Source organism: Ascidia mentula, chromosome 2 (assembly GCF_947561715.1).
Source record: "Ascidia mentula chromosome 2, kaAscMent1.1, whole genome shotgun sequence".
In the NCBI taxonomy this organism is placed as follows: domain Eukaryota; kingdom Metazoa; phylum Chordata; class Ascidiacea; order Phlebobranchia; family Ascidiidae; genus Ascidia; species Ascidia mentula.
In genome coordinates this window covers 1,005,742-1,029,766 of record NC_138567.1, presented here as the reverse complement: position 1 = coordinate 1,029,766, position 24,025 = coordinate 1,005,742, and the positions used below count along the sequence as shown (strand labels likewise).

At 38.3% G+C, this 24,025-nt stretch overlaps 3 protein-coding genes across 3 annotated transcripts in view; all 3 read left to right on the top strand.

Moving 5' to 3' along the window:
• LOC145889050 (uncharacterized) overlaps positions 1-22,298 on the top strand; it is a 33,146-nt gene extending 10,848 nt beyond the window's left edge. Inside the window, exons 6-13 of the mRNA XM_082979930.1 lie at positions 17,962-18,042; positions 18,151-18,201; positions 19,030-19,188; positions 19,501-19,619; positions 19,873-19,940; positions 20,421-20,508; positions 21,005-21,044; positions 21,345-22,298. Coding sequence (XP_082836056.1) covers positions 17,962-18,042; positions 18,151-18,201; positions 19,030-19,188; positions 19,501-19,619; positions 19,873-19,940; positions 20,421-20,508; positions 21,005-21,044; positions 21,345-22,117 — 1,379 coding nt within the window. The 3' untranslated portion in view covers positions 22,118-22,298. The remainder of the gene's footprint in view (positions 1-17,961; positions 18,043-18,150; positions 18,202-19,029; positions 19,189-19,500; positions 19,620-19,872; positions 19,941-20,420; positions 20,509-21,004; positions 21,045-21,344) is intronic.
• Positions 3,731-9,038, top strand: LOC145890634 (uncharacterized). The gene is made up of 10 exons (XM_082981754.1): positions 3,731-3,871; positions 4,321-4,411; positions 4,514-4,597; positions 4,706-4,756; positions 5,359-5,517; positions 5,828-5,943; positions 6,189-6,256; positions 6,596-6,683; positions 7,178-7,217; positions 7,687-9,038. Exons 1-10 carry the CDS (start codon positions 3,842-3,844, stop codon positions 8,445-8,447), a joined length of 1,488 nt encoding a protein of 495 aa, XP_082837880.1. The 5' UTR covers positions 3,731-3,841; the 3' UTR covers positions 8,448-9,038.
• LOC145890636 (uncharacterized) lies at positions 14,947-16,721 on the top strand. Its single transcript, XM_082981758.1, has 3 exons — positions 14,947-15,143; positions 15,964-16,133; positions 16,198-16,721. Exons 2-3 carry the CDS (start codon positions 15,964-15,966, stop codon positions 16,604-16,606), a joined length of 579 nt encoding a protein of 192 aa, XP_082837884.1. The 5' UTR covers positions 14,947-15,143; the 3' UTR covers positions 16,607-16,721.
• Positions 22,299-24,025: the final 1,727 nt, after the last annotated feature.

Genomic DNA, 24,025 nt, shown 5'->3' with positions numbered 1-24,025 from the left:
TTTGGTCAATAGAATGAAAATAAATTTATTTAACTTTCTGTTTTTGCATAGCGCTTATTGTACAGAGAGGACAATTTCGACTGGTGAGATTTTGTGCTGTCTGCAGCTCACTTGTATTTAGAGCAATGCCATATTTTATTTGTTACAGTGACGATAAAATATACGGAGGCGGTAAAACATTTTTACATCAGGTTTTCAGTTGAAGTCAGGTCAGAAAACATAACATAAGAACTCACGTGAGGCCTTAAAATATTACTTTTATACCAACTGATCATATATATTGCTATGACCTATCTGACGCCCGCCATTTAGGTTTTAACAACTTACTCGTGTTTGCGTCGGTGCAGTTTTTCCTGCATTCGCCGCAAGCTTCGATTCTTTGCGGGAAGTTTGCGGTTTGACATTGAGGGCAGGTATTGGTGAAGCATTCTTCGTAGCCAGGTTTACTTCCTGCAACAACAAAGCTTGGTCTGCTCCCTGCAATAACGTATAGCAGTGTTTCCCATAATTTTCATCTCCCACACCACAAGGGTATTCAAGTAATTCCAGAAAAGTTAGATAAACAATAATGGTTTCGCATATATTTGTCGCATTTTTTTCTTATGCATAATGTTTAGTCAATCCACTTCCAAAATATCTTCGAATTGACAGAACCCGAAGGTTTTCAATTATACCGACACCACAATAGACTCCCATACTAGTTATGAATATTGCAGTAAATAATTTGCCCAAACCTGTGCAGTTTCTCCACACGCACGACGAGCACGCAGATCCCCTCATCCACAAGTAATAGAAGAGTTCATAGTGTCGGAAGCACTTCTGGGGTCCGTAACATTTGTTCATACATTTCTCCAGTTCATTGTTCCTCCTGCCTCCGTGTCCACCACCTCCTCTTCCACCTCCACCACCTCCTCTTCCGCCTCCACCACCTCCTCTTCCGCCTCTTCCCACACCAAGCTGCACTGATGAGACTTTACAGGTCGAAGGTTGCCAAGCAGATCCGTTTGGCCATAGTGCGCTCCACAGTGGTTCGTCGTCTCTGTTGTTTGGTACTCAGTATAGGGTACCCTGCAGTTCGACGTTGACCGAAAGGTACCACAAAGTGGAAATCTGTGTGCCTTCTAGTGTGGAAGCTAACACAGTGCCACTGTCAACAGCTGCACTGATAAGACCTACCAGGTCAAAACAGTACGTGTACACACACTGTCCGCAGCTCTCCAATATTATGGCTTATTTGCACATGTATTAGTAGTTTTAATTTCACATATTTACGTCGCAATATCTTAGTATAAATTTGCTATTACACAACATGCGTTTACACCGCAAACTTCGTGCATTTTTCCAACAAATTATCCATCCATCATTGAACAGTTTGTGCAACCTCAAACAACATGACTTGCAATGAACCAACAAACACTTTCGCCATTCAAGACAGAAAAATCCAAATACGAAGGTATCAACTTGTTAATCTCAGCATTCGTATGCAAATCATCCGGTTCTATCAGTTTGACCAAGCTTGTTAGTGGAATCTAAAATGAACAACACAAGTTTCTTAATCGTATCACGTATTCACGTGTCAAAAAATAACAAAGGGAATCACATGTGAATGTAATGATTTATATTGCTTAGGCAATCTAGTCAAATGTAAAAGCTAAAATAGCTGTTGTTCTTATCAGTCAACTTTAACAAAGATTACAAAACTTACCAGCTGCATTTGTGGTCAATTAAAGGAAAAAGTAAATGAGGTGGTTTGATGCTTGTTCGATGTCCTGTAACAAGCAATATAGAAAGGTGCAAGTAGCGTCGAAACGCGTTGTACTGTATGACTCACTTTAATGCAATTGTTCTATCCAGCATACAATGCTGCTGTCACACTTGCGAAAGTGCAGTTATTTTCAGTCGATGCTTCAAAGCAAAACTTTGTTTCCTGGTAAGATAATAAGTTTACTTGTATTTTCGCTTTAAGCCAAGCTGAACGTTGTTTAAATGAGGACACGATGAAGCATATTAAGAGTTTGCAGTGAGGAAATGCAGTAGGATTGCGACACTGAAGTTTATTTTATTGAACCTGCACTAACAATCCATTGTTGAACGAGCTACGCCTGTGTTTTCATCTCATGACCACGCCCCTTAGATTATTGTTTCTATGGTTCGCCTTTGTAACATCTGTACGTCCTGCATAAATCACATATTAAGTTTGACAATTCGTCTGTTGTTTTAAGAAAACGTAATGTTTTAAATTCGACATGTTTTAAACGCAAATCAGAGATTTCAGCTGTTTGCAAACCCAGAAAAACAAATATTCGCTTATTTTACGACGAAAGGGAACATTTCAGCCAAACGTTCGGAGCAGTTTCATTTTATCGGGGAGTAGATTCGAAAACCTTGGTTTTGTGACGCTCATCACTTCTCGACTACATTCCAGCATGGCTTCCACAGATCAGGTATACGAAGTTCAGTCTATGAATCATATCCACATTTCTAATCAATCCTAACCCTGTTTAAGTTTGTGACCGTGTTACTCGTATGGTAATGATATGTTGTTGTAGTTCCGTTTGATCAACTCCGCGGAAATTTTATGCGACCAATGCAATTTTGTTGCTGGAACTGGTGGATTCGGTGACGTCATAATCGGATATCACGTGCGCTTGCAGCAATTTGTTGCAATCAAGGTCATCCAAGTTGGTGGTCGTCATACCGAGAATGTATTCAAAAAAACGTAAATTAATCTGGTACAGCTACCTGTGACACAATATCAAACCCACCGTTTTACTTTGTTACAGAATTGGCGAGGAACTTGGAAATCTGCAAAAACTGGATCACATCAACATAGTTCGTGTCCACGGTTGGACCAAATGGCCCTTTGCCATCGGGATCGTTATGGAGTTCTGTAAAGGTGGAAACCTCCTGGATTTACTGATGACGCCATCAATCGATTTGGGATTTCCCTTGCGTGTCCGGCTTTTACTCGATGCTGCAGAAGGTCTCCAAGCTTGCCACGGTTTACCTCTGAAGAGAATGGTTCACGGAGACGTCAAACCAGAGAATGGCGTGCTTACCAAATTGCTGCGCATCAAACTATGCGACTTTGGAAATGCGGAACTCGCAACAACCACAGGCTCGATGACTATGGATTCTTCGGCAAGAAGCAAGAAGGAAAGACCTCAATACACTGCGATGTACACGGCACCTGAAAAACTAAAGGACCTCACCATGAAACCCACTAAAGAACTTGATGTTTACGCTTTCGGTGTGATGGTGTTTACCATTGTCGTGCGTGCGTTGCCTTATCCGACCGGCAACCTAAAAGCTTTACTGGATTCCATCAAGGAAGGAACAAGACCAAACTGTTCCATAATAAAGCGATTAAAGCCTCATCTCAGTTACAGCGACAGAGTAATCGTTGAAAACCTCGAGCAACTGATGAAGCAGTGTTGGGATCAAGATCCATCTGAACGACCAACGATGATCGAAATCTGTGAGAGATTGCAGCAACTTCTCGACCAGCAAAGCCCAGAAGTGATCGAGCAACAAGTGGAAGATGTTGTCAGACAGATGGACATCAAGGATCCCTTTCCCATCAACCTTGATCGATTGGTTCCGCTTCACTGGTTTTCCACACGAACTCGAAGTTTCCAAGGTTTGTTTTTGTAATGTTGTACTTCATGTAATTGTGTGTGTTTCTTCAAATTATTTGTTTTTGTGCTCTTAGTCCCCATAAGTGAACTCTTGTCCCCTCGTAATGATCTGAGAAACGATCAGTCATCCTCCGGCTTGAGATCGGGTGCTGATGACGTCAGACAATCGTCTCCGGTTCCAAGCTTAACTCCACGTCATCTCGATGAAAGAGAGGACAAGCATCAACCACAAGGTGCAAGTTATTGATGCAAAGTTGCCCTGTTTACATCGCATATTTATTTTAAACATGGAGTAGATTTTTCCTGAGCCTGCTGTGAGACTATTACGCATTCGGGAAAGTTTGGAAATTTCTGTTTACTAACCACGGAAAATACTACTACACCGGGTCACAAATTTTTTTCCAAACTTTATCCACATATAAGTATGTGTAAAACAGAAATCTGTTTGAATTTTAATGATTAGGCGTGAACAGGGCCACCGCCTGTTATTTTTGTTTATAAATAACAGTTGAAATACTACACGAAATCGTAGCTTTAATATTCGCGCAGATTTCTATGTTACATAGGCTTATATGTGGATCATGTTTGGAAAAAACTTTGTGACCCGGTGTAAAAGTATCTTCCACTAACCACGGATTAAAAGTAACCGTGGTTAAAAGTGTTTACCTAACTACTTGTGTAGGTCACAGTTCCCGTGTTGACAACCGATCTGATGCACTTGGTGACGTCACACGCAATTTCTTATCAATTGATGACTGATGATCAGCAAGCAGGTAAAATCATTTTGGAGATGTTTTGACAAATACAAATAAATTTGTGTTCACAAAAAGTTTGTGAGGATTCCACAGAAATAAACATTCTTTTTATGCAACAAGGAGATGATCTTGAAGGTCAAACATCATCCGACATCTCATCACCACAAAAAATAACTGCAGACAGATTATTACTACAACACCCAGGTATCAAATATTATTTTTTATAAATTTTGCTCAGTTCATGAAAACTTGTAAGTGTGTGTTAAAGATTCATTGGGCTTCATATTGAATAATGTTGTTGCAATTTCAAAGGTGAATCATCAAACAACACACCATCACAACATGGCCACATTGAACATGCAGGTAAACATCTATATAATATTTACTTATCGAGCTGCTTAGTCATGTTTTGCTTGGGTGCTTAACTCTATTGGTCCTAACAATACCTGTACCAATAATTTTTTGATAAACAATTTGTGGGCAACCTTGAGGTCTGCTTGGTTCAATTGGTCCCATCTTGTAATGCTAAACTTTAGCGAGTCCAACAGAACAAAAGAAGCGCTGTAGTTCATCAAACATTGCTGTTGCTCAGTACTTTGTTACACAACAATGCAATAAAATACATCATTTTGCATAAGTTTTGTTCAGTAATTTTTTTACTGTTGTTTATATCACACAAATTTTCGGTCTGCTGTTTAACATTTGATTTGTTTGTTTTCATAGAATTTGTTCAACCAAGTTGATTAAATCATTTAAATTTCAATAAAGTTCGATGCAAAAAAACATTTTAGTACTGGTTATTTCCCTTGTTTTCTGACACATTAATCATGCTGTAGTTTCAAAAACTGTGTTCTGACTTGTTGGATAACAACCATTTAACTGTAGCACAAAAAAAGGTAGTGAGATCCACTTCACTGGTTTTCATGTGAACCTGAAGTTTTCACAGTTCATTTTTGTGCTCGTAGAACCCAGCAGTGCATCCTTGTCCTCGCGTAATGATCTGAGGAACGATCAGTCATCCTCCGGTTTGAGACTGCGTGCTGATGACGTCAGACAAGCGTCTCCAGTTCCTGGCTTAACTCCACGTCATCTCGATGAAAGAAAGGAATTACTGGGCTTACTAGGTACAAGTTACTGATGCAAAGTTGCCTCATCAACACTGCCAATACATACACAACCCTTTAATATTCCGGCTTTAATATTTGGCGTTAACATTTTTATAGATTGTTTATTGTAATGTCAAACCCACAAAGCATGACCACAGCAGAAAAAATTTAAATTTTATTATTTCTTTTATTTTCATTTCATGTTTTCATTTTGTATTTACCCTGTATTTTTAATAAATTACATTGCAACAACAAATTCACAGCATTTCCAATATAGAATTGAAATTGTGGACACATTTTAACATCAAAATATTAACAATGACCACAGGTGATAAGGGTGGTGAGGATCTACCAGATGGTTGGGAAGTCAGGGTGGACAAAAAATATCGCAAGTATTATGTGGATCATATCAATAAAACAACCACCTGGCAGAAACCAACACATGTGAGTGATGTCAGAAACTTTACCTATGCATACATGGGATAATAAAAATTTTATTTTATATATAATGTTAATACAATATGCAGGACAGACACCCGCTGTAGTGTAAAGTTTCTTTTAACTCACGATTTAAACAAAACAGTTACACTTTATTACCAGTCAACACAAGAACTCAATGTAAACACAAATTCATTTGTCAAAACTTTTTTTTGTTGTATTTTGTGTCTCAAGTTATTCTTTTTTATCAGAATTCTCAGAGTTCACAACCTTCAATAGGTGATTCCCCCAAACCATTACCTGCAGGATGGGAAGAGAGGTATTTCCACTTCTAAAGATAAGCTTAACAAAGAGCAGTATGGTACTTAACTTTATACCATCTGTAACAAACGATTTACTCATGTTTACGTGAATGTCCCACCATGTGTATGTTAGGCCTTTGGCACAAATACAATGTAATTGAACATGTGAATATCCAGTACTGCGGGTCATCTTAGTGAATTGCCATGTTTGTGGCGTAGAACTCTGCTGACCAATAGTAGGCGCAGATGCCATATAGTAAAATATTTCCAAAACTTATTGCTGCAACTAAAGATATTATGTAAGAGTTTAACATAGCATGCCACGTCATCCAGTTTAACCCTTGTGGTAAATTTAGGGTGGCGCCACGTGGATGGATTTATTTTGTTGATCACAACACCAGAACCACAACATGGAACGATCCACGAATAAAAAGTCTATCGTTGGTAAGTAGACGTGTGTTTTGCGAAGATGAAATGTAGCTTAACAGCGTAATTGCCTTGGCTGTTTGGTAACAACAGTTAACCTCGGGTTTTTTTGCACTCATAAAACGTATCATTTGACGTACGCACAACTTATACCTCTGTACCAGGGTTCGGTAACCCCTAACATGCGTGATTAATTTGGTTAAATTTTAATGCCATGCAAGTAATTTAAATAATTTACGAGTTCATACTCCATTACTCACCGTCCTGGATTGTGTTGCGTCAAGAAGAAGGGTTGAGGGACTAAATGTCCAGGATTTCTCGGTTTTCTCATTAAAACTCGCTTCTTTACTTCATGAGGCTGTGATATCGATTGCGGACCAACATATATTGTTGTGCGCATATTGGTTGGCACGCGATTTGTTGGTGACGTTTTTACCTGATGTGTAAACTGACACGGGGCGCTTGAAACATTGCCGACACCTCATTTTTACCAACAAATATTTTAATTGCAGGAGGATTTGGATAAAAGAATTAAATCACTTCACAGTCATGGTAAGATTTTGTTTCTGAAATCTTGAGAAACTTATTTGTTGGCCTTAAAATGCGTGAAGGGCTGGTCGTAAGCGGAAGTTATATGTAAGGGTAGAACTACCACGGTGATGCTGACGCTGTCAGTCTCAAATCACTTTTAGTTTAAACATTCTTTTTACTTGAATAACTATAGTCCAGGCAATCTAATTATTAATAATTTCTGGTCCATCCTCCAAAACGTTCCCATCCCTGGTTTCAGTTGAATCACGATAGCTACATTATTCTGTGACATAATTCAATTTCTTCAATTCGCCGTGTCCGTCTCCGGTATGTACATATAATGCCTGCTAGTGCACTGCTTTTGTAAGAGACTTGACTGCTAAACAACTTTATTAGCTCAAGTTTTCGCGAACTTGATTTCGCTTTATCCATTTAGACTGTAGCTACCTTATTGTGGTTTGTGGTTATAACGTAACTTTATTTTTGATAGATGAAAACATCAGTCCGACATTGCTGATGGAAAAGTACAGGAAACTATTGAAAGATGAAAAATACAAAGAAGCTGACGAGATAAGGTGGGAACTTTCAAGGTCACTTGAAGGTCTTGGGGTGACTGCAGAAGAATTGAAAACAACTGGAGATAAAAAGAGAGAAGAGGGAAAATGTTTGGAATCGATTTTATTTTACGAACTTGGAGGTGAATTTTATTCAAGGCATCACGATGGCGTGAGAGGGGTGGAAGGTGTGGTGGATTGTGTTGTGGGTTTGGTGCTGACATGCAGAGATTTGATGAAAACATCGGATTTTGTTCAACAACTTGAAAACAAACGAATAATTAGTGGTCACGTGATCCCACTGATGGAAACGATGAGACTCAAAATACAAAATATTCAAAACGTGGAAGACGGAATAAAATGTGTAAATGAAGTGTGGAGTTTGCACTGGATAGGATGGAGTCAACGTTCAATCGGAGATTATTCGTCGAGGGAATCAACAATTAAACTTGGACTTGAAATGATGGGGAAACAGTTTGGTGAAAACTCAGCAGAGCATCGAGTGTTCGGGACTTTGTTACACAACCTTGGTGTCGTTTGCGAGAAAACAAATCGACTGAATGAAAGCGTGGATTTTTATATGAAAGCATTTGAAGCTTTCAGAATGGCAACAGACATAACTGAAGAGGGAAGAAAGAAGTGGATTGAAATAAGTGAAAACAATTTGCGACGAGTTTTAGAAATGGAACAGCAATAGGCATTATGACGTCACATAGCCAGTGTGTAAAGTAAACACAATTGCAAACTTTGTTTTTTCCACTTTTTACTTGAACAAAAATATCAGTGGTTTGTGTGAATATTGTGCCATAAATAATCATTTGTTTATTTGTAAGTAACAAAATCGTTTAAAATTGACAAGAAATGCATTTGTTTGGAAAAATTTGTGTTATTTCCGTATTTCTGTGGTAAAGAGTTTCCTGGTTGGGAAATGCCCTTCTCATACTCTTGCGTAACAGAGTTAATTGTGTGTAACAATGCAATGGGTCATGCATGGGCGCCAGTGTTAATGTTGAATGAACACAGATGCACGGGCTGTTTCTAGGACGATTTTCAGCGTGTTTTGGGCAGATTTATTATAGTCCGCTAGTCCATTGTTAGTGGGTGTTGTTTTAACTCTAGTTGAAAAACTACCAAATTATTGAGGTGGATTTTTTGAAAAGTTTAATCAAGAAATGTCATGGTGATTTTTTTTCAGTCTGTTGAAAACCAAGACCATCCATACTTCCTGTTTTGTGGCACACTTGTCAAATCCCAAGTCAACAACCAAAATACAAACATGTCGAGCATTTTTTGAAACAATGGACATAATGTACCTGGAGCATTATTACATATTTTATTAACCACATCGGGATTTGAACCCTGGTTATCATGGCCACGAATCCCGATCAGGTTTTCTTCTTGGTATACGGGTCGGGCGCTTGACTAATGTTGTCATTGCAACAACGAAAAAAATGGTTAAAAAAATGCGAAAGAAACTTTTAAGAAAATTGAGTTTATTTTGTCAACAATTTGCGTACGTAACATATGAAAAAATGTCTGTTCGTCATGTTGTAATGTGATATAATTACTTAAGTGTTTTGTGCTCAATTGTGATGCAAAATTTGTTTCAAAGATGTTTGTGTTAATTTTGCCATTGGCCAAAAAGTAATATGTAAACGACCCAATGTAAACTTTGCTGCGTAATTTTGTTTCCAAACCCGGTTCTTTTATGGTATGGTAAACGCTTGAGAAACAACTTTCCTTTTCACTGGAACGCAAGGATACGCAGTGTGATCAACAGTTGACTTTCAACCTGCGCTGCGGTTTTCCCACAAAACAGTCACGCACCGTTGACTATTTATTTGCATTTTTTGTAAGGTACAATGTAACATTCAATTACTAAAAGCACAAAAGGAAGTTTAATTTTTATGATCAGGTCTGTGGAGGCGTGTCTCCTCAATAAGAATCGTCATGATCAGATTCGTCTCCATCGTCTACTTAGAAACCTTAAGCATCATCGGTGTCTTCTCCTATACACAAGTTTTTTAGATTCAAAAGACGTCAAAATCTTTAACTGCCGCCGTTCTTGTTAAGATTGCAAAACTCCACAGTTTAAGAAACGGATTCTAAACTTTCGGCTGCTTCAAATCAACAAAAGAACGAACGTAGCTAAATACAAACTAAGGTTAGGATTTCTGAAAGAAGTCACTTTATTTAACGCAGTCAAATCAAATTTCTCAGCATTTAAGATTCAACTTCAGAAAGCATCGGGGTTTCCCCCTATTCTGTCGACCCCTAAACACATAGCGCCCTCTATAACTAAAAGAACTTATAGAGGGCGCTATGCCTAAACATCATTATTTTCCAATATTAATGCGTAATGCACGTTGCAAGGGCTCGGACAATTTAACTTTTGTTCTTTTGACAGTGGGATCAACATAGCGCTACGCTGGAGGTGAGACAATAACAAATTGTGACGTCACTGCTCTGCATATTCGCAAGTGTCACGAGATTTGGTTAAACAAAGCCTGTGTTACTGGGATGGTTCGCACAGATGATGCAGTATTGGTGTTCGAAACGTCAGCAGTTTTGCAAAATGCTAACTATAGACAAATCGCAATAAGCTTTGTCATTTGACTTGGGAGTTTAACATAGCTTAAGCAACATTTCGCCTGCGGTTCGTCGCGACTTCCTTAAGTGTTTGTGGTCAGAGCCGCATTAAAAACAACAATCTATTCACCTTTGCACGTGTGTAGACAGTCGTAACAACTCGTCACTCCAACCTCCGTCTCATCCGATGCAGAAGCACAATCGTCACATTCTTCATCCATCGCCGCTCCGTAACAATCAGCTTGATCTACTTTCTCACAAATCCCGCAATCGATTCCAACTTTTTCCTCGCTGTATCTGTCGGCAGCGTCTTGGAAGCAAACAAATACAGTTTGATGAATGAAATATCAATTTAGCCCAAGCTCATCACGAGTCCAATTAGCATTTTAGTATATTATGTCAAACTGTTGAAGTCTAATATTTCATCTGGGCTACTTGTATTTACCCAAAATTCAATTTATTAAAATGTTCCGTAATCTGATAAAAGTTTAGTTTGTCCTGCAACCTATTACATTTAACTTCGCCCCTCCAGGCTATGACATATACGACTCTAGCTCTGTGTTAAATTATCACGAAATATGTCTTGTGGTGGTTTTGCTTCGTATTATATTTTTACCACAAGCATAAAAACGTTTATTTGCAAAAGTGGCTTTAACCGATCCCACTTCTACTTTGGATGATGTCAAAAATAAACTGAATTCTATTGAATCTTAATATTACGTCACTTACCATCGCATTCGCCCCTGACGCAGGATTGACAGGATTCCGTCTGATTCACAATAAGGTCGCTAGGTGTCACCACCGAGCCACATTTAGGAGAAACTTCACAAGCATCGAAACACTCTGCCATGGTTTGACGTTCGACTTCTGGTTCTACAAAAAGTTGTTTACGATTATCTAAAGGTTTGAAAGGAGCTGCATCAGATCCACGCTCACGTCCGATGAATGTATTTTCTTATTTATGTAAAAGCACGATTTTATGAGATAGAAAAACTGAATTGGGTGAGAGAAGAGGCCATAACACCATTGAATACCAAGCAGCTGATAGGACGCAGTGAAGCCGCGCGAACCAAGTTTAAGGAAGCAAAAAGTACAGAAAAAATGGAAACTTACGCGTGTTCTGATCAGCGCAATCTTGGCTGCAGTTACGACAAGCTTCGATCCTTTGCAAGAAATTTGCGGTCTGACATTGTGGGCAAATGTCGGTGAAACAATCCGTCCAGGATTTGGTGCTTCCTGCAGATAAAAACGTACAGGTTGATCACAGACACTGTCCATACTAATCTTACAGACCCCTGGTGTTTTGTGCATTTATAGTTTCAGCGCAAACATTAATACAAAGTATAATCACCACAAAGTAGAAGTCTTTGCCTGACCGTATATTCGGCAAAGTCGTCTGATAGTCACACCAGCTGCACTGATAAGACATTATAGGTCGAAACAGTGGCCCTATGTCTGCAGCTCACAGAAATTAATACAAGTGTTGCATAATATCGCCTGACAAGACTGGATCGCCCCACAGTGTAGGTTGGTGACAACAGTTATCGTATGAAAAACAGGTTTCCTCGCATCGCAGCCAAGCTGGGCCGACAACTTTTTTCCCGACAAGTTGGAGCGAAATTAAAAAAAATAAGTTCCTGGTTCTAAAGACCATGGACTTACTGTAGGCCCAACGATCAAATAATCAAAATACGACTGAACTAAAAGAAAATTTGTTTTATTGAGATCATATCCTGTAATGGGCGCCGTGGAACAGTTAATAATCTTTTAATAAAGTTTTTATTGTTCGATGTTATTGTCCTATGGCCACGTTTATTTCCTTGAAATTTGTTCCCTTTCTTAACAAATACAAATATATTTCGCTTTGACAAACAAATTGTTACCCGGCATTTGCGTACAAATCTGCACCTGTTTTTATGGCACAACGGAATCTCGTACAAGGGAATCAAATTTGATATCACGAACCTGTGCAGCTTGTGTAGATACAAGATCGGCAGTCAGCTCCCTTCATCCATAAGAGGTAAAAAAGCTCATATTGTTGAAAGCACTTCTGGGGCTCGTGACACTTGTCAATGCATTCCTCCAGTTTGGTGCTCTTCCTGCCTCCGTTCCGGCTTTTCTTTAATCTGCATGCGTCTATGGAAATAAAAGTTCTATTTGAGTGAGAAACTGATGATGCCCGTGCAGACGAATCGATATTTGAATATTGTTTATAAATCTGATGACTTCAATTTAAAACTTTTGATAGTAACATAACATTGGAAATAAATATATTTTTTTAGTAATTCACAAATCCTGTAAAAGCTTCAATTTCAAACCGTTTTAGCCTAAATTCAACTTTAACTAAGCCTTTACTTTAGAACAGTGCTTTTCAATCACCGTGGGCGTTAGTATTTTCACCGGTACCACATAGCCTACACTCAATTTTTACATAAAAAGAATTTCTTCTGTTAGAAAGTGCATACTTGTAACTTGTTAGTTTTTATGTCAATACGTGTTCTGTTCAAACGACTTTAGTTCATATTTCATAAAATCACTAGTCCTCATGTAACGAGATTGAGAACACTTGTTTAAAAAATATTTACACCTCAGTTTCATCAGAGATCACGAAATTTTTAAGAGGAAAACAACAACCTCAAACCGATTAACCTTTGTACAAATAAAAGTCACGACCCCGGAGACAGAAAAGGTCAAACTTACCCGAATGAGCAACGAGAAGACACAAAACCACTGCAGTCGAAGCTAGGAATAGAATACTTATTTGATGTTAGAGTAATTGAAGTTGTTTTTTCTTTGCTTATGATATAGTTTTCATCAAAAATATCTTTAAAATTATCTTGTTCTGTCGAAAAAAAAGAATGCGGAACAAACAAAGTAACGAGTAAAAAAATTTGGGCGGAAATTAATTCAAGTTAATTAAATTACTGTAGGCCTAATGCAAGTTTTAGTTACAACATCGCTCGATTTTATTCAAACAAAAACACTTGTTTCTTCTGTTTTCTCCACGAAACCCACAACAAACCGCACTTGGAACAAAAAATAATCATTTGTATATTTGCAATTGTTTATAAGTAATAAAATCGTTTAAAACTGACAAAAAATGCATTTGTTTGGAAAAAAATTTTTTATTTCTGTATTTCTGTGGTAAAGAATTTCCTTGCGTAACAGAGTTAATTTTGTGTAACAATGTAACGGGCGCGCATGGGTGCCAGTGTTAAGGTTGAATGAGCACAGATGCACAGACTGTTTCTAGTGCGATTTTCAGCTTGTTTTGGGTAGTTTTAGTTTTGTCAGCTAATCCATTGTTAGTGGGTGTTGTTGTCACTCTAGCTGAAAAACTACCAAATCATTTCGGTGGATTTTGTGAAAAGTTGAATCACAAGAAATGTTTTTTTTTTTAGTCTCACCACTGATCTACAGACTCTGGTCAAAGTATTAACCAAGACTTAGCATACTCTCTGTTTTCACAGCACACTTGTCAAATCACAGGCCAGCAACTAAAATACGAATATGTCGTGAAGTCGTGCGTAATTTTATGTCAGAAGACACAGCAAGTATTAAACTCACTCTTGTTCTGATCAGCGCCATTTTGGCTGCAGTTGCTTTATGCTTCGATCATTTGTAAGAAATTTGCGGTTTGACATTGTGGGCAAACGTTGGTGAAACACTTTGACCAGGACTTTGGGCTTCCTGCAGATAAATATGTACAGGTTGGTCACAGACATTAACCGCCCTAATCCACTCTCTTTGTTCGAGAATTCGCTCAGCACCAACATTAAAACAAGATTTTGAGGGTATTCTATATGACAAGGCGGGATCGCCGACAGCGTAGGACATTAGTTGGAGATCCAGCTATCGTATCGAGGTCACCAGGGGATAGAAATGAAGAGTTGAGCAGCAATCTTGTACTCAGTACTTGCTTTTGTTTGCTGAAACCTCAACTTGTTGTATTGTTCTTGCTTTCATTGGCATACAGGAATAATTCAGCAAATATGTTACTGGCCAGAAGGTGGCGATAAAGATCCATACATTTCCGCACCAATGCGCAGTCGACGGAACCAGTGGATGCAACGACATTGTACACTGACATTATAAATAGCTCAAGATGTACAGGGGAATAAGATTTAAAAATACTTTTGCTTTCCGTTTAAACAAGAAATGAAAGGCACCCTTCTGGATGGTAGCATTGTTTTATTCCTTTATAAATGACTTTCAGTCACAAATTGTAGAACAGTCCGTATTTAAGCAGCTTTTCGTCTGCTGTGCGGCGTAACTTTAATTGACTCGCAAAACATTGGTGGAGTACAATCAGTTCCAAATGTTACGAACATGTTCCGGCCTTGGTTGTAGCAAAAATATTGCCAAAGTAACGAAACTAAACAAAGCAATGCGATTCGACTCACAATGTGGGGTAAGGAGAAATAAACTTCTTCATTTTTCGCGCACGGTGTTTTGGTGAGTTCCGCCTCAACGATTATAAAAGGAAACTCACAGGAACGACGCAGACAGAATTCTCATGTGTGACGGTGGCTGCAGCCCAGTCAGGCAGTTCTAGAGCTGAAAAGCTTCGCATCTCAAAACTGTTCTTTGTAAAACGACTTTGGGCGTTGAAGTTCCTTATAATTTTTAAGACGCTTCGCTATGTGTTTCTTCAATAAGCGATACGTACTAAATATCATTGGAGATTAGAGACTACATCCAAAGTATAGACGGAAATTAGGAATTTCAACCATTTTTTTTCTCTGTAGATTTTAAAAAATCTGCTTGTCGGAAAACGTGACTGGTCGTAACGCGAGCCAACAAGGTAAGTTCAAGAAGATTGGCAAAAATTAGTTCGAGTTAGTGTGGTTTGCAAGTTATCAAGATTGTAAGGTTTTGTTACGACAGCAAGCATGTAAGAAAGTAAATAGTTTTGTAAATAACATATTTTTCCTTGTACTTTTGTTTTAATCAAAACCACAATATTTCTTTGTGGGGTTGTGTGCCAATTTACGAAACGTCCTTACGTATTTGACGGTGGATTGTGCAGCGTACCAATTGTTTCCAGTCTGCTACTGAGACTGAAGCTAAGTCTGCTTGCGTGTTCTTGCTGTTAATACTAAATTCGACTCCAACAGCAGACTTATTTATTAATTGAAACACACGTTTGCAAAATCAGGTGGAGTAACTTCTTTGTTTCCAAATTGTTCCAAGCACGTTAGTGACTGAGAGAGTAACTTCTTCTACCAGTTGTTATTTGAATGACCGAGACTAGTTGAGAGGCAGAGTAAATTGACAGAGAATAATGACAGCGAATTGACAGCGTGAAGTACGAACAGGTATTTAACAAGTTACAATGAAAAAAAGGCCTGTTGACGAGCCGGATGCCAGAAGACTGTGCGAGTTCTGCAGGAAAGCCGTCTGCAGCCTTCGGTCCGACTGTGTTCCAAATGTGTGAAGAATTAGTTTGGGAAACATGCGTGGTGCCACAATTGTCACCACAAACTAACAGAGAAAACAACAATGCAGATTGCATAGCATTGTGTGTATGCCTCTACCAACATATTAACACCTGACCATCAACTAATTGCTGCATGCCTGGTATCTGCAAACAGAATTTATAAACTTTTTTGTTTTTGACACAGATGAACGAAATTCCTCCAAATGACATTCTGTGTGATACTGTCAATTTTGTTGCTGGAACTGGTGGATTCGGTGACGTCATAATCGGGTATCACGTTGGATTGCAACAATTTGTTGCAGTCAAGGTCATCCAAGTTGGCGGCATTCATACCGAAAAAGTCTTTAAAGAAACGTAAATTAACCTGATACAATGCCCTGAGACACAACCTTTTACCAATCATTTCACTGTGTTCTAGAATTGGTGAGGAACTTGGGAATCTGCAAAAACTGGATCACATCAACATAGTTCGTGTCCACGGTTGGACCAAATGGCCATTTGCCATCGGGATCGTCATGGAGTTCTGCAAAGGTGGAAACCTCCTGGAATTACTGATGACGCCATCAATCGATTTGGGATTTCCCCTACGTGTCCGGTTTTTACTCGGTGCTGCAAAAGGTCTCAAATCTTGCCACGGTTTAACTCTGAAGAGAATGATTCACGGAGACGTCAAACCAGAGAATGGGTTGCTGACTGAATGGCTGCTCCTCAAACTATGCGACTTTGGAAGTGCTGAACTAGCAACTTTGACTGGCCTGACGACCGTTGATCCTGGAGCAAGAAGCAAGAAGGAAAGACCTCAATACACCGATGTACACGGCTCCTGAAAAACTAAGAGACCTCACCATGAAACCCACTAAAGAACTTGATGTTTACTCTTTCGGTGTGATGGTGTTTACCGTTGTCGTGCGTGCATTGCCATATCCGATAGGCAACCTTAAAGCCTTACTGGATTCCATCAAGGAAGGAACAAGACCAAACTGTTCCATAATAAAGCAATCAAAGCCTCATCTCAGTTACAGCGACAGAGTAATTGTTGAAAACCTCGAGCAACTGATGAAGCAGTGTTGGGATCAAGATCCATCTAAACGACCAACGATGATCGAAATCTGTGAGAGATTGCAGCAACTTCTCGACCAACAAAGCCCAGAAGTGATCGAGCAACAAGTGGAAAATGTTGTCAGACAGATGGACATCAAAGATCCCTTTCCTATCAACCTTGATCGATTGGTTCCGCTTCACTGGTTTTCCACACGAACTCGAAGTTTCCAAGGTTTGTTTTTGTAATGTTGTTCTTCATGTAATTATCTGTGTTTCTCCAAATTATTTGTTTTTGTGCTCTTAGTCCCCATAAGTGAACTCATGTCCCCTCGTAATGATCTGAGAAACGATCAGTCATCCTCCGGCTTGAGATCGGGTGCTGATGACGTCAGACAATCGTCTCCGGTTCCAAGCTTAACTCCACGCCATCTCGATGAAAGAGAGGATAAGCATCAACCACAAGGTGCAAGTTATTGATGCAAAGTTGCCCTGTCTTCACTGCTAATACATGCACAACCCTTCAGCATTCTTGCCCTGTCTACATCGCATATTTATTTCAAACATGGAGTAGATTTTTCCTGAGCCTGCTGTGAGACTAGATTGGAAATTTCTGTTTACTAACCACGGAAAATACTACTACACCGGGTCACAAAGTTTTTTCCAAACTTGATCCAAATATAAGTATGTGTAAAACAGAAATCTGTTTGAATTTTAATGATTAGGTGTGAACAGGGCCACCGCCTGTTATTTTTGTTTATAAATAACAGTTGAAATACTACACGAAATCGTAGCTTTAATATTCGCACAGATTTCTATGTTACATAGGCTTATATGTGGATCATGTTTGGAAAAAACTTTGTGACCCGGTGTAAAAGTATCTTCCACATTCCACTAACCACGGATTAAAAGTAACCGTGGTTAAAAGTGTCTACCTAACTACTTGTGTAGGTCACAGTTCCCGTGTTGACAACCGATCTGATGCACTTGTTGACGTCACACGCAATTTCTCATCAATTGATGACTGATGATCAGCAAGCAGGTAAAATCATTTTGGAGATGTTTTGACAAATACAAATAAATTTGTGTTCACAAAAAGTTTGTGAGGATTCCACAGAAATAAACATTCTTTTTATGCAACAAGGAGATGATCTTGAAGGTCAAACATCATCTGACATCTCATCTCCACAAAAAATAACTGCAGACAGATTATTACAACACCCAGGTATCAAATATTATTTTTTATAAATTTTGCTCAGTTCATGAAAACTTGTAAGTGTGTGTTAAAGATTCATTGGGCTTTATATTGAATAATGTTGTTGCAATTTTGAAGGTGAATCGTCAAACAACACACCATCACAACATGACCACATTGAACGTGCAGGTAAACATCTATATAGTATTTACTTATCGAGCTGCTCAGTCATGTTTTGCATGGTTGCTTAACTCTATTGGTCCTAACAATACCTGTACCAATAATTTTGATAGTTTAAAGTCTTGGGATGTTGTAGCAAGACAACAAACACATGCTGAAGTAAAAGTACAACAGCAATCAAATATGTCACAAAAAAATGAAATGTTTTTAACAAGTGGCAAAAAATTAAACCAAACATAATGTACCAGGATTAGGCAAACAACCATCTACAATTTATTTCCCAGTTTTTCCCAAGTCCCAATTTATTCTGGGATGACATAATTAAAATATTCATATAGTTAAGCAGTTTGGGGGCAACCTTAAGGTCTACTAGGTTCAATAGTTCCCAACTTGTAATGCTAAACTTTAGCGAGTCCAAAAGTACAAAAGAAGCGCTGTAGTTCATTAAACATTGCTGTTGCTCAGTACTTTGTTACACAACAATGCAATAAAATACATTATTTTGCATAAGTTTTGTTCAGTAATTTATTTCTGCTTACCACACAGATTTTTCGGTCTGCTGTTTAACACTTGATTTGTTTGTTTTCATAGAATTTGTTCAACCAAGTTGATTAAATCAGTTAAATTTCAATAAAGCTCAATGCAAAAAAAACACATTTAACTACTGGTTATTTCCCTTGTTTTCTGACACATTAATCATGCTGTAGTTTCAAAAACTGTGTTCTGACTTGTTGGATAGCAACCATTTAACTCTAGCACAAAAAATAGGTAGTGAGATCCACTTCACGGGTTTTCACGTGAACCAGTAGTTTCAACTGTTCGTTTTTGTGCTCGTAGAACCCAGCAGTGCATCCTTGTCGTCGCGTAATGATCTGAGGAACGATCAGTCATCCTCCGGCTTGAGATCAGGTGCTGATGACGTCAGACAAGCGTCTCCAGTTCCTGGCTTAAATCCACGTCATCTTGTTGAACAAGAGGAAATACAGGAACCACAAGGTACAAGTTACTGATGCAAAGTTGCCTCATCAACACTGCTAATACATAAACAACCCTTTAATATTCCGGCTTCTACATTTTGCCTTTATATTTTTATACATTGTTTATTGTAATGTCAAATCCACAAAGCATGACCACAGCAGAAAAAATTTTCATTTTATTATTTCTTTAATTTTCATTTCATGTTTTCATTTTGGATTTACCCATGTATTTTCATTAAATTACATTGCAACAACAAATTCACAGCATGTTCCAATATAGACTTGAAATTGAGGACACATTTTAACATCAAAATATTAACAATGGCCACAGGTAATACGGGTGGGGAGGATCTACCAGATGGTTGGGAAGTCAGGGTGGACAAAAAATCCTATCGCAAGTATTATGTGGATCATGTCAACAAAAAATCCACCTGGCAGAAACCAACACATGTGAGTGATGTCAGAAACTTTACCTATGCATACATGGGATAATAAAAACTTTATTTAATATATATTTATATGTTAACGCAATATGCAGGACAGACACCCGCTGTAGTGTAAAGTTTCTTTCAACGCACGATTTAAACAAAACAGTTACACTTTATTACCAGTCAACACAAGAACTCAATGTAAACACAAATTCATTCAAATTCAAAACTTTTTTTTGTTGTATTTTGTGTCTCAAGTTATTCTTTTTTATCAGAATTCTCGGAGTTCACAACCTTCAACAGGTGATTCCCCCAAACCATTACCTGCAGGATGGGAAAAAAAGTATTTCCACTTCTAAAGATAAGCTTAACAAAGAGCAGTCCTTAATTTATTAATCCAAGTGTACATGGCTACAGCCATTGAAACCGGACACTGTGTGCCGAGATGCCCTATATTCGAAAACTGACCAACGTTCGTCATGCGTTTTATTAAAAGATACCCTGCGAATAAAAACAAGTAATTATGTGAAAAAGGTCCTAAACTTTATACCATCTGTAACAAACGATTTACTCATGTTTAGGCCCACCATGTGTATGTTAAGCCTGTTGAAACAAATGCAATGTAATTGAACATGTGAATATCCAGTACTGCTGGTCATCTTAGTGAATTGCCATGTTTGTGGCGTAGAACCCTGCTTACCAATAGTAGGCGCAGATGCCATGGTAAAATATTTCCAAAACTTATTGCTGCAACAAAAGACATTATGTAAGAGTTTAACATGGCATTCCGCGTCATCCACTTTAACCCTTGTGGTGAATTTAGGGTGGCGCCAGGTGGAAGGTTTTTTTTTCTGGATCACAACACCAGAACCACAACATGGAAAGATCCACGAATACAAAGTCTATCATATGTAAGTAGACGTGTGTTTTGCGAACATGAAACGTAGCTTAACAGCATAATAGCTTTGGCTTGTTTGGTTACAAAAGTTGACTCCAGTTTTTTGCGCTCATGAAACGTATCATCTGACGTAAGCACAACTTATACCTCTGTACCAGGGTTCTGTAACCCCTGACATGCGTGATTAATTTGGTTATATTTAGATGCCATGCAAGTAATTTAAAATAATTGAATAGTTCATACTCCATTACTTTACTCACCGTCCGGGATTGTGTTGCGTTAACAAGAAGGGTTGAGGGACTAAATGTTCAGGATTTTAAAAGGTTTTCTCATTAAAACTCGCTTGTTTATTGCACGAGGCAGTGATATCGAATGCGGGGCATATGTTGTTGTGCGCATATTGGTTGGCACGCGAAGTTGGTGACGTTTTTATCAAATTTGTAAACTGACACGGAGCGTTTAAAACATTGCCGACACCTCACTTTAACCAACAAATATTTTATTTGCAGGAGGATTTGGAGAAAAAATTTAAATCACTTCACAGTCATGGTAAGATTTTGTTTCTGAAATCTTGAGAAACTTATTTGTTGGCCTTAAAATGCATGAAGGGCAGTTCGTAAGCAGAAGTTACATGTAAGGGTAGACCTACCACGGTGATGTTGACGCTGTCAGTCTCAAATCACTTTTAGTTTAAACACTCTTTTTACTTGGATAACCATAGTCTCGACAATCGAATTATTAATAATTTCTGTTCCAGCCTCCAAAACGTTGACATCCCTGGTTTTCGGTTGAATCACGATAGCTACATTATTGTGGTTTGTGGTCGTAACCTAACTTTATTTTTGATAGATGAAAACATCAGTCCGACATTGCTGATGGGAAAATACCGGAAACTTTTGAAAGATGAAAAATACAAAGAAGCTGACGAGACAAGGTGGAAACTTTCAAGGTCACTTGAAGGTCTTGGGGTCACTGCAGGAGAATTGGAAACAACTGGAGATAAAAAGAGAGAAGAGGGAAAATATTTGGAATCGATTTTATTTTACGAACTTGGAGGTGAATTTTATTCAAGGCATCACGATGACGAGGGAGGGGTGGAAGGTGTGAGGGAATGTGTTTGGGGTTTGATGCTGACATGCGAAGATTTGATGAAAACATCAGATTTTGTTCAAAAACTTCTAAAAAAACGAACAAACAAACGAATAATTTGTGGTCACGTGATCCCAATGATGGAACAGATGAGACTCAAAATACAAAATATTCAAAACGTGGAAGAAGAATTTCAATGTTTAAGTGAAGCGTGGTGTTTGCTCTGGATTGAATGGAGTCAATATTCAATCGGAGATTATTCGTCGAGGGAATCAACAATTAAACTTGGACTTGAAATGATGAGGAAACAGTTTGGTGAAAACTCAGCAAAGCATCATGTGTTCGGAGCCTTGTTAAACAACCTTGGTATTGTTTGCATGGAAACAAATCGACTGAATGAAAGCATGGATTTGTTTGAAAAAGCAATCCAAACTTACAGAATGGCAACAGACATAACTGAAGAGAGAAGAAAGGAGAAGATTAAAAGAAGTGAAAACAATTTGCAACGAGTTTTAGATAAGAAACAACAGTAGGCATTATGGCGTCACATTGCCACACTTTCATTTCCAGTTTTTACTTAAACAAAAATATCAGTGGTTTGTTTGAATATTGTGCCATAAATAGTGATTTGTATCTTTGCAATTATTTGTAAGTAATGAAATCGTTTAAAATTGACAAGAACTGCATTTTGTTGAAAAAAATTTTTTTATCTCAGTATTTCTGTGGAAAAGAGTTTCTTGTTTGGGAAATGCCCTTCTCAAACTTTTGCGTAACAGAGTTAATTGTGTGTAACAATGCAATGGGTCATGTATGGGTACCAGTGTTAAGGTTGAATGAACACAGATGCACAGGCTGTTTTTAGGACGATTTTCAGCGTGTTTTGGGCAGTTTAAGTATAGTCAGCTAGTCCATTGTTAGTGCGTTTTGTTGTAACTCTAGTTGAAAAACTACCAAATCATTTCGGTGGATTTTGTGAAAAGTTTAATCACAAGAAATGTCTTGATTAGTGATTTTTTGTTAGTCTCACCACTGATCTACAGACTCTGGTCAAAAGTATTAACCAAGACTTAACATCCATACTTCCTGTGGTATCATACACGGCACACTTGTCAAATGCCAAGTCAACTACTAAAATAATAACTTGGCTTGCAGCTTTGCCTGGAGTATTGTTACGTATTTTTTTTTATTTTTTCTACCACACCGGGATTTGAACCCTGGTTATCATGGCCACGAATCCCGATCAGGTTTTCTTCTTGGTATACGGGTCGGGCGCTTGACCAATGCTGCCATTTTTTTTTTTTTTTTTACCACACCGGGATTTGAACTCAGGATGTCCTGAGCACGAATCCCGAGCTGCCATTGCAACAACGTGGTCACGATAAGAGTAGACAGCGCCACTAGCGGATCCGTTCAGTTTTTTTACATATACCAATTTGGCAATGTTGCACGTTCAGCTTTGGGCGTGAATTGGTAAATAAATGGTTGAGTAAATGCGAAACAAACTTTTAAGAAAATTGAGTTTATTTTGTCAACAAGTTGCATTCGTTACATATGAAAAAATGTCTGTTCGTCATGTTGTAGTGTGATATAATTACAGTTTTTTGTGCTCAATTGTGATGCAAAATTTGTTTTTAAGATGTTTTTGTTAATTTTGCCATTGGCCAAAAAGGAATTTGTAAACGACCCAATGTAAACTTTGCTGCGTAATTTTGTTTCCAAACCCGGGTCTTCTATGGTATCAGAAAAACGCTTGAGAAATCACTTTCCTTTTCACTGGAACGCAAGGAAACGCGGTGTGATCAACAGCGACTGTGGTTTATGACAAGTTAGGTTAAATCCGCGTCTGATGAAAAGAGTAATATTGTGGCTTCAAATTGACTTTTGCGCTGCGGTTTTCCCACAAAACAGTCACGCACCGTTGCTTATTTATTTGCATTACTTGTAAGGTGTAACATTCAGTTAGTAAAAGCACAAAAGGAAGTTTAATTTTTATGATCAGGTCTGTGGAGGCGTGTCTCCTCAACAAGAATCGTCATGATCAGATTCGTCTCCATCGTCTACTTAGAAACCTTAAGCATCATCGGTGTCTTCTCCTAAACACAAGTTTTTTTAGATTCAAAAGACGTCAAAATCTTTAACTGCCGCCGTTCTTGTTAAGATTGCAAAACTCCACAGTTTAAGAAACGGATTCTAAACTTTCGGCTGCTTCAAATCAACAAAAGAACGAACGTAGCTAAATACAAACTAAGGTTAGGATTTCTGAAAGAAGTCACTTTATTTTACGCAGTCAAATCAAATTTCTCAGCATTTAAGATTCAACTTCAGAAAGCATCGGGGTTTCCCCCTATTCTGTCGACCCCTAAACACATAGCGCCCTCTATAACTAAAAGAACTTATAGAGGGCGCTATGCCTAAACATCATTATTTTCCAATATTAATGC